This window comes from Mobula hypostoma, chromosome 24 (genome assembly GCF_963921235.1).
Source record: "Mobula hypostoma chromosome 24, sMobHyp1.1, whole genome shotgun sequence".
NCBI classification, from domain to species: domain Eukaryota; kingdom Metazoa; phylum Chordata; class Chondrichthyes; order Myliobatiformes; family Myliobatidae; genus Mobula; species Mobula hypostoma.
The window spans coordinates 6,232,340-6,246,552 of NC_086120.1; the positions used below are offsets into that span (position 1 = coordinate 6,232,340).

At 42.0% G+C, this 14,213-nt stretch overlaps 1 protein-coding gene across 5 annotated transcripts in view; it reads left to right on the forward strand.

Annotated features, from left to right (window-relative positions):
* Positions 1-7,255, forward strand: part of zbtb7a (zinc finger and BTB domain containing 7a) — a 157,112-nt gene extending 149,857 nt beyond the window's left edge. For all 5 annotated transcript variants that reach the window (XM_063032477.1, XM_063032479.1, XM_063032476.1 and 2 more), the window contains exon 3: positions 281-7,255. In XM_063032477.1, the coding sequence (XP_062888547.1) occupies positions 281-761 (481 nt within the window). In that variant the 3' untranslated portion in view covers positions 762-7,255. The remainder of the gene's footprint in view (positions 1-280) is intronic.
* The last annotated feature ends 6,958 nt before the right edge of the window (positions 7,256-14,213 follow it).

Consider the following 14,213-nt stretch of genomic DNA (forward strand, 5'->3'; position numbering starts at 1 on the left):
CATCCCTTAAAGAGCCCAATTAGATACTCCTTTTAGAAAAGCTGCACAATGAAATAATCTCATATGAAGAGCTCTGAGTCTGATGCTGGAGTGCAGAAGTGGTCGAATATGACAGCCAACTTCATGGTGCAAAGTACAGCCAAAGGTTCGGCTTAAAAATGCGTGTTTTAAAGATGGAAGGAAGGTTGCAGGTTATTTGATGGGTCCAGAGATAAACTCCATTTCTTTGAAGTGAACACCTTACCTTTTCTAACCAATGTTTTTTTCCTTGATTACCCAGACAGGACAAGTTGAAAGTTCATATGAGGAAGCACACAGGAGAGAAACCCTACTTGTGTATCGAGTGCGGAGCTGCGTTTGCGCACAACTACGACCTGAAGAATCACATGCGCGTTCACACAGGTCTTCGCCCGTACCAGTGCGACGCCTGCTTCAAGACCTTCGTTCGCTCAGACCACCTGCACAGGCACCTTAAAAAGGAGGGCTGCAACGGCACCCCCTCCACAAGAGGGCGCAAGCCTCGGGTGAGGGACACCAGTGGCCTTGTGTCCGAGGGATCAAACGATCCTGTCAGTGGAGAGGGCACCGTGGAAGAGGCTGCCAACACAAGCATGGAGTTGGAAGAAAACAGCAACCCGCAGCACTTTGAAGATCAATCTGAAGAAAATTATTCCAAGCTTTTGGAGAATGAAGAGTCTGAGAGGCTGAATGTAAATGAGGATTTAATTGCAGAAGGCAAAAGCCAATTGTGTGAAAGCTAAACCAAATTATGGTAACAGGAAGGTGGGTGGGATGGGCAGGGTAAAGGGGCACAAATCTTCTTCTATTAGTAGTTCCTCATCCTTTTTAAACAAAAATGGGCGAGAAGGATTTTTTTTTACTTTATTTCAGAAATAGCTTAGTAGTACAGTGCTAGACCTCTTGTTTTACAGTTTAGACAAAGGAAATCACTGCTAGAATCTTAAGTAGGAGTTGATCTATGCTACACTCATCAAGCACTGGTTACTTCTGAGTATTGATCCTTGGTACAAAGTGAGATGCTTGCTATCAGTGCAGATTCTGCTAATTGATAAATGTATCAGCGACCAAGGCTAGTACAGGTACTTATCCCAACAAAGCCACAGATCCCAGTATTAGCATTGGTCAACTTCTAATATTAATCAACTAGAAAATAACGTTAAATTATGATTTTTTAAAAATTCATAGTTTGGTTTAAGTAACTTTTTTAGTGTTCAAGTTTATGACTATACAGTACAAACACAGGACAGGAACAGCAGTAATGAGATCAATTATGGTAAAATAAGTTTCTTAAGAGTTTTTAAAAGAAAATTTAGCTTTTTGTTTCAAAAGTCAGGTTCCAAGTCATTTTATTTTTTAAAAACAAACCTTTTTGCTAATTTTGCAAACTGGTTTGAAATCTAAGAATTTAGTTGTTTTTAAAAGAGCGTTTACTGAATGTATGGTATGTGTGACAATAGTGAATTTGAAAGGATTCGGGAGTGAGACGGTGTGGAAAGGGCTTATACCTTTTCAGGTTAGCAATAAATTTGGAAGGCCTAGCACTTTTATATAGAGGGTTCAATCAGTTTATTGATCTGGACCCTTTGTAAAAATGTTTACAAGTGATATCCCTAATCAATCAAATATGGAGAAAGGGAAAGGGTGAGAAAACTACTAATTCTATTTTGTAACATAATAATTATATAGACCCTCTAAGCTCATTGCACTTATAGCCAAGAGCTTAATTTGGGCTGGGTCATACAAAGCCCTTGCCCAGTGTTGATCAGTTTGGTCCATATGAGAAAGGGGTAAAATAATGAAATTGCAAAGTAATTTTAAGAAATGAGGTTTTATTTAATTTTAAGGCAGAAATTGTAAATTATTTTATTGTAGCTATTCTCTCTTGAAAATCGTGAGAACTGAGAAATCTTAGAGGCCTAAAGTGTTATGAAGAAAAAATATTTTATCCCAGTTAATCAAGAATATTTATCAGGAATTTGTTTTCAAGTAATTAAATTTAGCCACACAGCTCTCTTGCATGGAGTGACATCCCATGAATAATTTTAGCTTTGTCAGACTGTATCCAACCAAACAAAATGTGAAGACGATTGCTGAAAGTTGATAATGAATCTCCAAGATGAAAAATATTTCTATAATGACTCCTCCACTTCTCATAAAATAATTTACTACCAAGTACAATGTGTGAGGCAGACAATACACCTCCTAAAGTATTCATATCATTCTATCACGGTTAGATTGGGAGAGTTTACTGACCCCTTAAAGCAGAGTTTTAAAGATAGGTGGACATTTGAAAGAGAAGAGTTCTAACAACGTTTTTTAGAATGTATATTCTAATTAAGCCCTCATCATTCAAGAATAGATTTGGAGTTTATTATTGATGACAAAATCTCCCAATTTCTATTGAGTATTTAACTGAATAACCAGCTCCTCCAGAACTGCCTGGTAACTTGATTGGTTAGCTGTAGCACAAAATCCTCTCCAGCTGGGCTTCTTCCCTGCAACCATATCTAGCCTCATACGGAGAACTGAAGCAACATTGGGTGAATTGTTCTGGCTACCAAGTCCTAGTGTGGGTTTGTAAATAATATGTATTTCACTTAATGAGATTTTATTTAATGGATTGACCTTTTACTTTTTGATAGTGAATTTATGGGGCAAGTTGTGTATTTCAGCACTGTATGAAAAGGAGCAGGTGTGGGAGCTTTGAGGGAAATGAGTGTTAGACACCACTACAGGCAACCTTTTACCACATTCCTTCTTTTTGCACTAAAACAGACGTCAGCGTGCAGTAGCAGGCACGGCTGGCTGCAGAAAACACCTTCAGCATGCATTTCTAGTTGACAAATAGTCAGCAAGGTCAAAAATACCAACAGTCAAAGCCCAATTTTATGTTGTGCTTGGAGCGTTTTGTCATTTTCATACAAGCCATAGACTGTGTCTTTGGAAGTTGTATGAAAATGTGTTTGAACAAGGTGTGTGTAATGAAAAGGGTTGGTGGCTCTCTTTTTGCTTAAATCTTTGTTCTGAAATATACAGTAGTTTCTCTTAATAGAGAAACTATTTTAGAATTGTTTAAACAAGATGCATGTTTTATGCAGGAATGTGGTATACTTGAGAGTGTTCAAATGAAAAGGCTCGTAATGTAATTGTAAACTTCTTATCCCAATGACAAATGTGATGAAGTGTCATAAATATTAGAGTAACATTGTACTTGGAATCCTCATGAAACACAGCATCAGTTAGTTGTGGTCTCGAAAATGTCTGGACCATTTAACTGGACTTACTGATGTGCCAGGTTGACAGGTATATCCTTTGCAAATATTTGTGCCCTTGGCAATGATAGATTTTTAATGAGCAGAATAATTAGTGGATAGCCATATAAATGTGGGCAATCAGATATATATGTACATATATAATATATTGAAAAATCTCCCTTTCTCCTTCCCCTAACCTAATCACCCAATCTCTATCCCTGTGGAGCTTTGTCAAATCACTGGATTATTATAAACTGTTCTGCCTGCCTTTCTGTTCTGGTAATATGTTGTATTTGATCTTGTTTTAATTATGCTTTCCTGTCATAATCACCCCCTTGATGCATTTAATCTACTGAAGCCATACACTAAATCGTTGCTTGAACATTTTTTCAATAGCTGAAGGAAATTGGAAATTGGGTTTCAGGTACTGTTGGATAGATTTTTTTTTCTCTTTAAGCACAACTTCTGTGCCCTGAAGGAGGTCTACATTTGCAAGCTCCTAGCTGCTGTTTCCTTGAATGAACTTGTGTTTGCCCCTCCAACACTCAGCCTGCACTGTGTGTGGTGACGGATTCAAGGTGGTTTGAGGGAGAGTCCCTGATGTCAGTCAGAAGTACCTTTCACGAGTTGGAAGCTGTGTCTCCGTGTCCTCCTCACAGGCTTAATGTAGAGTTCAGTTTCGGAGCAGCACACCTCTCACTTCACCTTAAGCAATTTGTGAATTTGATGATTTGGAGAAATGGCATCATATAAAACAGAAGCAGGCCCTTCAGGCTGCTGATTCCGTTCCAACCACCAAACATCCACTTACACTAATCCTACACAAGTCCCATTTTATTCTTCCCACATTCCCATCAGTCTCCCAGATTCTACTATTCAGGACAACTTACAGGGCTATTTAATCTACTACACTGCGGGTCTTTGAGATCTGGGAGAAAACCAGATCTCCTGGAGGAAAACCCACATGGTTGCAGGGAACACGTTTAAACTGCACAGAGACAGTGCCAGAGGTCAGACTTAAACCAAGTCATTCGCGCTGTGAGACGGTAGCCCTACTGGCCACGTAACTATGCCAGTTTATTTGGAGAGCTTATATCTCCTCAACTCCCTGAAATTCAGCCGTGGCCTCTCGGGTTTTGTCACCTCTTTAACTCCAGGCTTTCCATGTGGTGCCTGTCCTCCCTCATTGTCCCATTTCATCTGCAGGCCATGGGAACGAACACTCAGATTTCTCCTGATTAGCCGGTACAACCTTGGCTAAGCGCACTGGAGAATTCCGTCACACTACCTGCCACCTTAAGCAGCCCCACCCCACTAGCCTATCTCAACTTGCATTTGTATAGCACCTTTAATGTAGTAACCCTCCACACCCCAGCACATACAGGAAAACTTGGTAGTAAATTAGTGAAAGAGGTTAGGTTACTAAGCAGTTAGGGCACATCAATGGGGCTTGTTTAATGTGGTCCGTTTTGAGGATGATCTACAAACATTCTAAACAGTGAAAGAAAGGCAGAGATATTTCATAAAACTATATAATAAATAAAATATTCAATGAATTGAAAGATGCACACTTCCTATCTATAATCCCATAAGAATCCAGAACAGTTTACAAGAATTGGCAGTCCTGATTCAAAACCATATTGGATACAAGTTAGGATATTGCCAGTCGCACAACAGCTGGATTGCACACGTTGTAAACCTCTAGTGCGTACTTGGGGAAGTGGTGTGTGATGATTATGTGCTGTTGACAAATGTTGCTATCACATCATTCTGAATATGTCCCTTTTAGTCAAACGTGGCCAGTGTAGCTTTGCTGGTGCAAGCAGCAGTTCTGGTTTAAAACACTTAAATCTATGCAAAGCTAAATCATCGGTTCTTGAAGCTGATTTTGGTGCCACATTGTGTCTGCCCCACCATATCTTGTCAGATGAGAGGCTGCCCCTCCAGGGCATTTGACTGTAGAATTGGGTTGGGTACAACTTCAGATTTGTGTCGCACCTTTAGAATTAATCTGTAGTGTAAACATGCTCTAAAGCTATTAAAATGCTCTGATTTGGCATCATTTCAATTGTGGTTCCTTGGAAGATGATTAATAAATCCCTTTAGTAGCTGTAAGTATTGGTAGGTTTTATTTACTGGTGCCTTGTGAACAGATAGTCAGAAAACATTCCTATTGTGGAATTTTAATTATTTTTAATGAGTCTTTGATAGATTAATAAGCACATTGTTAAGCCTACCCTCTCCCATTCCTGGTTTTCCATAATGTGAACAGATAATGACTGACATGTAATAACTTTTGATTTGTTAGAATCCAGAAACTGAAATAGTGCAAACTATTTCTAAGCAGTACGTTGGAAATCTTATAGAACTGAACTCCCCCTGTTGGTCATTTAGTGGATCAAATATTGTTTCGTAGCTTTCTAACATCCACTGAAGGAGTTGAGATCGATTTGATCACAACGTAACAATTCATGTAATTTATTTCTGTCTGAATTTTGAAAATGGTCTAATCGTTTTTAAATCTGCTCATTTTTGTTCAGTCCTGCTAGCTGAATCAGCACTCTGGCCACTCCACATCTTATCACATGTAATGATAGACAAAAGCAAAGAGTTATTGTCCAGTTCCTTACTGTGTCCATTTAGAATCTCCCTCCACCCTGAGATGTTTATTGTGACATCCAGTAACTTTAGAGTTTGAGATCGCAAGAATATCACATATTTTATACTGTACTTTAGAATGAATATTTTAAATTCATTTTGGAGTTTTACTGGAAAACTGAGTAAACCAGATGGAGCATGTAGAGGGGAGGCATAATACAACAAAACCAATTGTACACATAGAGAGTACAGGCTATGAGCAATGCTTAGAAAGGCTAGGTCTTTGCAGCCCAAAGACGCCGGTAAAATGTAGAATGAATAAATCACTGTTTCAACAACAAGAACAGAAGGTGTGGAGCCGTCCTGCAGGTTAGGCGGAATGTAGACACAGTTAAAGTTTCCGGCCCAGGACCCGTTGTCAGAACTGTTTCATCAGTGAGCAGCAGAAATCAGTGAGAAGTGAAGTTAAGATGCATCTGAAAACTAGCTGTTAGCCCAGAAATGAAGTTTTTGTAATCTTCTGTCTGGCAATGATGTGAAGAGCAAAAGATACAGAGGACTTCAAGATGCAGTTGGATGCAATGCCAGGAGAGTTGATGTATTAGAGAAATAATCTTCATTGGGCTAAATGGCTTTGCGTGCACCTCTCGAGCTTAAAGCTTAGTTATGTAACATCTGGACTGAAATGCAGTAATAGAAGCTAATTAGGATTTAGAAAACTTACTGGGGGCACGAGACTGCAGATGCTGGAATCTGGAGCAGAGAGCAAACTTCTGGAGGAACTCTGGATATTGAGCAGCATCTGTTTGGCGGGTGGGCGGGGTGGGAGGAGGAATCGTTGATGTTTCAGATGTCAATGCAGGGATGCCGCTTTGAGTTCCTCCAGCAGTTTGTTTTAGAAAACTTACTGTTGTGTTTCATGAGTTTCCCTTCTTTATTCCAAAATCCGAGCAAAGGAGCTTAGATGCAAGGTGGCATGTTGTGTGTAATGCATTGCCAAAGCAGAGAGGGGACATTCCATACTGTGTGTGCATAGACTCTTAAACTGGGTATGTGGAGAAATAGAGAGAATTTCAAATTGCACTTTGGGCTATCGGTAAATCTTGTTGTAAATAAAACCACTAAATCAATCAGCATAGTCCAAAATACATAGCTTTTATACTGAAAAATCCAAAGAAATTGAGAACTGTTATGCATATATTGTATACTTTGAATTTTTCTGCCCATTATTAATTTTTCCAGTTTTAAGTTTCATATCTTGCATTTGACTGCTGCACAACCTTATAAATTATACAACAAAAAAATACAACGGGCAAGATTTAAAAAATGATAAAAAAAAAACACACAAGCAAAGTAGGGAGCATGTGAAGATTACAGGATTTTATTCTACACAATTGGCAGCTTGGGAATGTTTGGAGACTTGTATTTATAATAATGCGCTTTGGAATAAGGGCTTTGGGACTCAGTGGAAACTGTTTCTGTCAGTTCTTGAAGCTCCTAATTTTGCTTTAATGATTCTGATGAGTGAAATCCCTAATTAGTTCTATCTTTTGATTTAAAGTGCTTTTTCATTATAATAGTTGAGTTTGATCAATATACTGTAATGTTTTCCACCACATTCATTAGCATTATATTTAATCATTTCAAAAGCAGAATATTGCTATTATGTTAGACTTTCTCCTGCTTTTCTTCTCTGTGGGGGCTTGCCACTCTCATGATTTTGACACAAACTCCCTCATCTCCTCCTCACCTTCCCAAACTTCTTGCTAAAATAATACAGCAGGCTGAGCAGAACTGGGCATCCCAGCTCGTACAGAAAGCTGTCATCTGCACAGTCTCATGGTTCCTTATAACTTGAACCCACCACATCATCTACACTAAAACGCAACAGACAACAAGAGAGCTGATTTACTCTGTAAGAATTAAAACTATGGAAGCAATTGTTTCAAAGCTGGAAAAAAAATCACAAGGTTGGCTGGATTAAAGCCGACCTGTGCTGGCAGCCATGTGGACTTTCCTTAAACTTTTTGAGATGCCTTGCAAATATACAGCAAAAAAAAGGAGTGTATGGTACCATCTCTGGAGATTGGAATGAGGTATGCATGACCCTGGCATTTCTGCGGTCGGCACCGCTACCTGTTACAATTACGGGGGGGGGGGTGGTCGGTCTCCGATGTACATGAGCCTGCCAGTCCTCTGTATGAGAATGCCTCTTCATGGTCATCTTTTTCTATCCACTATCCAACATATAATCCAAGCTCTGTTGGGGGTGGGGGGGGGGGAAGCGGAATGCACCTTTTTGGCATTTTACATGGTCTGTGATGTCATTGTTCCTGAATAAATGCTGAATATGTTTGACATTCCTTTTCCTTTCTTGTTTTAAAGTTAACCTAGTGCTAATGGGACAACATGTCCTCTAAAGATGTAACAGACAGGAATGATGTATGAATGCATAAAATCTTTGTCCCCGAGAGTCTCATTTCTCTTCTGTAGTCATACTTGCCCTCTCTGGCGTTGACACCTGCTGCCTGGTTACCTGTATAACATTTCAAATGCCTTCCTTGTTCACATATCACGCTGGTCAAATATAAAACAACAGAGTTCAGAATTTGGAAAAAGGTTTTTTTTCACCTTTACTTTGGTTTCTCCATGTCACTGGAGCTCAAGAACTGGGAAGGAAACCAGGTCCAGTAGATTCCAAAGTCTTGTGTTTTCTTGCTGTGGCTGAGTGATGTAATGCCTTACTGTTATCATTGTGTAATGATATGCTGTACTGTAACAGATGATGGGTATTTTCTCAGGTTCTATCATAGGGTGGGATCCAAGGTTTGAAATTTGCTCGAGAAATTTTGATGAGCATCTCATTATCACCCTCCCTCCTCTCACCCCTCCCTAAAACTGCCCATCAAAATAACTCCTGTAGGACACGAACTGTCTGCAACTATATTTATTTTCTTAATTTGGTTATTCCAATTACCAAACCTGCATCTCATCTTTTTAAAGAAAATTGATTTTAAAAAATTCTGTCATAGATCTTAAAGAAATATTCCTTGGGTGTAGCGTGAAAGTGTAAAGTTTTTTTTATTTAAATACTTTGAATGTCTTTTTTTAAGTTTCTCCAAAATTAGTATGGAAAATAAAAATCTGTATTCTGTATATTGTGATAATATGAGTATGAACTGTGTAATTACTTTTCTGGACTGCTTTTGGATGTTACATTCTCTCTCACACCAGTAACTTGTTTCCTGTTTCCATTTGGTAGAATTGTTCAGCAAAATTTGCATGGATTTGAGTTCAATTATGAGCACCCCATGATTAAAAAGTTTTGTTCTTCTGCCTGGTGAACTTAATACTTCCCATCCACAACTAACAGTGATCTAAAGATTGGTGGGAAATATAATGACCCCTCTCCCAGTTCCTGCTTGCCCTATACGATCAGTGTTGACTGACAACTGGCCAACTTCTTGCATTAAAATCTTGATGTAAAGTTTGGATGGTCAGTAAGTCCCAGTCTAATTCCATTCATGATGTAGGAGCTTCATATTGTAAATGAGGTTCATTCCATCTCTGCTGTGACTGTTCTCCGTTCCCCGCCTTCACTGATCTCCTCCCCTCACCCTAATGTGGTTGGAAGTATGGGAAAGGCAGGGCTTACCACCAGCACAGCAGCCTACGTGGGTTCGCACCCGTTGTCTTTGGTGACTATTGGTGTGAAATGTGAGGGATTCCAATCTATCCAGTCCAGCCCAGCAGATGCAAATCTCCAATTTCTTCCATTTCACAAGCGATGTAGCATCAGTTGAACTGGGCAAACAATGACAGAAAGTCTGCAGGTCAGTGCCGAGGGAGATTGACACTGTGGCTGAATGGGATGTCCTGGTGTACATTGAGCAATGAGTCTGCTGGTTCAGTGAGGCTGTCACATGATCATCAATCATGGCGAACGTGTTAGGAAAGCCAAGTGGTCTGCAGATATTTTAAACGTGCAGCTCCTGAGTTGCCTACAAACCACTGAAGTGTGGCTGCTGTCTTTTATCGGGATCGTTCGTCGGGGTTATCCTCTAATTCTGATTTCTTTTGTCTCCAGACAGAGGGTTATATAAACACCCACTGCTCTCTACTCCCCTCTTGTGGCCAATCCACAAACTTAAGCCAGGGCTGTAAGTGTGGACAATGTTGCACTGTCTTCTGTTGGCCCGCTGAACGGTTGCTGTGTGACACACCAGCAATCGTGAGTCGTGAGTTCACTGCAGTGAACATCAGCTGAGCTGAGACCAGAACTTAGCTTCTGAACAGTTTCCTTTACATCCTGGGTCTTCCTGAACCAGGGCGGAGTGGGCGATGGGAGGCATTGGAAGAGAGAGGGAGAAAGAGTGTGGGTTCCCTTGGGTGCGGGTTGGGTTGGTGATCAGATATGAGGTGGGGGAGGAGAGACAGCGATGGTGGAACCAGAGGTTTGGAGCTGCTGAGAGTTGATGGAGGGTGTTGAAAGGGCTGTCAATTTGGGCTAATAGGACACTGGAGTCAGGGTTGATGGTCTGGAGCTCTACTGGGGGAAGACCAGGTCCTTTTGGGGTGCCAGGAGTTTAAGGTGAAATCAAGTCAATCAGTGGATCAGATGCTCGCAGTGATTGCAGGCTGGGCCAATCAGTGGAGGAGAGAAGTATGGGGCTTGGTGAGATCCCAGTCCAGCACTGGGCAACAGAAACCTTGGAGTCACACAACATGGTCCACTGATGCCTAGTGAGCTAGCCCCTGTCTGCATTTGACCCAAATCCCTCTACATCTCCCCTACCTGTGTACTTATTTAGATGTCTTCTAAATGTTGCCAAAGTGCCTGCCACTATTTCTAGCAGCTCCAAATATACATCATCTTTGCATGAAGAAACTGTCCCGATGTCCCTTTTAAGTCTCGAGCTTTTGATGTATGCCCTCTTCCTTGTTAGGGAAGGAAGTGCTCTGCCCTTTCACCCTGTCCCTGACTCTGATGACCTGTACACCTCTTGTCAGGTCACTGGAAGTGACTGACAGAGGCCGCGCCCAGACAACACAGCCGGTTTCCCCAGCACTGAAGTGACATCAGACAGGCAAACTCAATTCATGCCGGGAAGTCCTTTCACGTGACACGAAATGACCGGAGAATGGTCGTTGTCCCATTTCACTCTGACCAAAGCCCGTTTTCTGACTGGGTAGCCCTGAAATAAACAACTGGAACCACATAATCAAAAACATCATCATCAGAGTAGGACACAGCTACTTCCCTTTGATATTCCACAATACCAGAAACTCCAGCACATATGTCAGGCTTTTCCTCGTGCATTGGTGTCAATATTAATCACCCCATTGATCTGCACAGTCACGGAATAGGACTGGAACAACAAAAGCAAAACGCATCCATATTTGCAGCAGATTTCACAAGATTTCTGTTGAAACATTTGTTTCTCTTCACCCCCATTAATGGCCCATTAAAGTATTTAGCTTCATGCAACACAAACTCTGTGCACGGTGCATTTCGAGAGTGTAGTCAAGACATCTTATCATGGGCTAGCAGAAGCCATTGAGAGAGGGCAAAGATCAGGCAGAAGGTGGTGACTCAATCAGCTTCCCCCACCCACTGAAAATGCAAATTCATGCTGCCAATACCTCCCAAAAATTACCAGCTCTGAATAGGGAGGGAGAACCCTTTGAATATCTGAGCTAGTTGCAAACCCATGAGAAGCATTTGGAGTAAAGTAATTCAGGGCCACAAAGGCAGTTAGAATGCAGTCTGGCATTCTGTTAAGTCTAATTTGTGTCCTGGGACTGAGGTGTTTTTTCTTGCCTCATTTTTGAATTCTCTAAAACTTTTAATTCCTACGGTCATTTTTGCTGAGGCTGAGAGCATTCTGTGCCTCCCAGTTCAATAGTTTCTGCTGGATCAACTCCAAATCAGCATGATGCCAGAGTGCAACAGAGGAACTCATCCCTACAGATGATTTCCAAGGCTCATTACAGGCACCGAGCAGATTTCAAACCCATTTATAAACAAAAGTAATGTTTTCACTCCTCTTCAGGGTTAGTTTTGCAAAGCAGTCAAGACTTTGTTACTTTTTGAAGACTGTACTGTAACTTGTTTAATGATATGTTTTTTTGCACTAATAGACTTTTGAGTTTCCCCAAGCTGTGTTTGTGTGACTTTTTTAATTGTTTATGTCCTTGTGTGGCTCCCATTCACGGTTCACAGGTGTAAACTTTCCAGATTGCGTTGAAATAATAAGGTTAATTATAGGGTTAATTTGCTTTTTCAGTCTTTCTCATCCTATTGAGTATTTATAACGTATTACGACGCAGAAGAAAGCCATTCGGTCCATTGAACCATGCTGGCTCCCAGCAGAGCAATCTCCTCAATCCTATTCCCTCTCTCCTTATTTTCCTGGCTCCCTGCAGCTAATTCTACACATGTTCGTCAGGTCCCCTTGAATCTTTTGCCACTGACCTACACCAGGGCAATTTGCAGCCACCAATTACCCTTGGGGATGTAGAGGAAACTGGAGAGGCTGGAAACCCCGCGCAGTGACAGGAAAGGGTGCAAGTTCCACTAAGGTACCTAGCGTCAGCAGCACTAACTGCTGCACCCAGCATTTACCATGAAATCCGAGAAATCGGGAGAGTTTCTGCCAGTGACTGAGCACAGATCACCAGCAGCCATGCCATCTGGGATAACAGGTCCCAGCTACAGTTTCAGCACAATTCGTTTCTGCCTGTTTCCAGGATTCAGGAGGGCAGGGTTTGGCTAGTGCACGTGCCTCTGTAAACTGGGAAGTGGTGCCTGATTATTCAGTAAGCTCTCTAACTGTTCACAAACTGTTTGCTCACTCCAAAGAAATGTGCAACTATTAGCAGAGTGCTGTCCACTGCTGTTTATCAGAATGTATGCTGCAATACACTGCAATACTGGATCAATATTGCAGATTGCCCTGGTCCTCCAGCAATAAGACACATTTCAGAAGTGAACAATCAATTTGTACCCATTTACCCTCTTACAATTAAAAGTTGATCACAGAAAGCAGAGTTTACGCAGCCCGGGCCATGTAGCTCCCCAAGGGCACAGTCAGAGAAGGCAGTTGACTCATCCACCTGTTAGATCTCTTCCAGAAATAATGATAATTATCTGCTTGTTCCCTGCGTGTTCACTCGATTCAGCTATGCGAACTACACTTTACAACAAACGTAAACACGAGGAATTCTGCAGATGCTGGAAATTCAAGCAACACACATCAAAGTTGCTGGTGAACGCAGCAGGCCAGGCAGCATCTCTAGGAAGAGGTACAGTCGACGTTTCGGGCTGAGACCCTTCGTCAGGACTAACTGAAAGAAGAGCTAGTAAGAGATTTGAAAGTGGGAGGGGGAGGGGGAGATCCAAAATGATGGGAGAAGACAGGAGGGGGAGGGATGGAGCCAAGAGCTGGACAGGTGATAGGCAAAAGGGATGTGAGAGGATCATGGGACAGGAGGCCCAGGGAGAAGGGAAAGGGGGAGGGGGGGAAAACCCAGAGGATGGGCAAGGGGTATAGTCAGAGGGACAGAGGGAGAAAAAGGAGAGAGAGAGAAAGAATGTGTGTATATAAATAAATAACGGATGGGGTACGAGGGGGAGGTGGGGACATTAGCGGAAGTTAGAGAAGTCAATGTTCATGCCATCAGGTTGGAGGCTACCCAGACAGAATATAAGGTGTTGTTCCTCCAACCTGAGTGTGGCTTCATCTTTACAGTAGAGGAGGCCGTGGATAGACATGTCAGAATGGGAATGGGATGTGGAATTAAAATGTGTGGCCACTGGGAGATCCTGCTTTCTCTGGCAGACAGAGCGTAGGTGTTCAGCAAAACGATCTCCTGGTCTGCGTCGGGTCTCGCCAATATATAGAAGGCCATATCAGGAGCACCAGACGCAGTATATCACCCCAGCCGAGTCACAGGTGAGGTGTCGCCTCACCTGGAAGGACTGTCTGGGGCCCTGAATGGTGGTAAGGGAGGAAGTGTAAGGGCATGTGTAACACTTGTTCCGCTTACAAGGATAAGTGCCGGGAGGGAGATCAGTGGGGAGGGATGGGGGGACGAATAGACAAGGGAGTCACGTAGGGAGTGATTCCTGCGGAAAGCAGAGAGAGGCGGGGAGGGAAAGATGTGCTTAGTGGTGGGATCCCGTTGGAGGTGGTGGAAGTTACGAAGAATAATATGTTGGACCCGGAGGCTGGTGGGGTGGTAGGTGAGGACCAGGGGAACCCTATTTCTAGTGGGGTGGTGGGAGGATGGAGTGAGAGCAGATGTGCGTGAAATGGGGGAGATGCGTTTGAGAGCAGA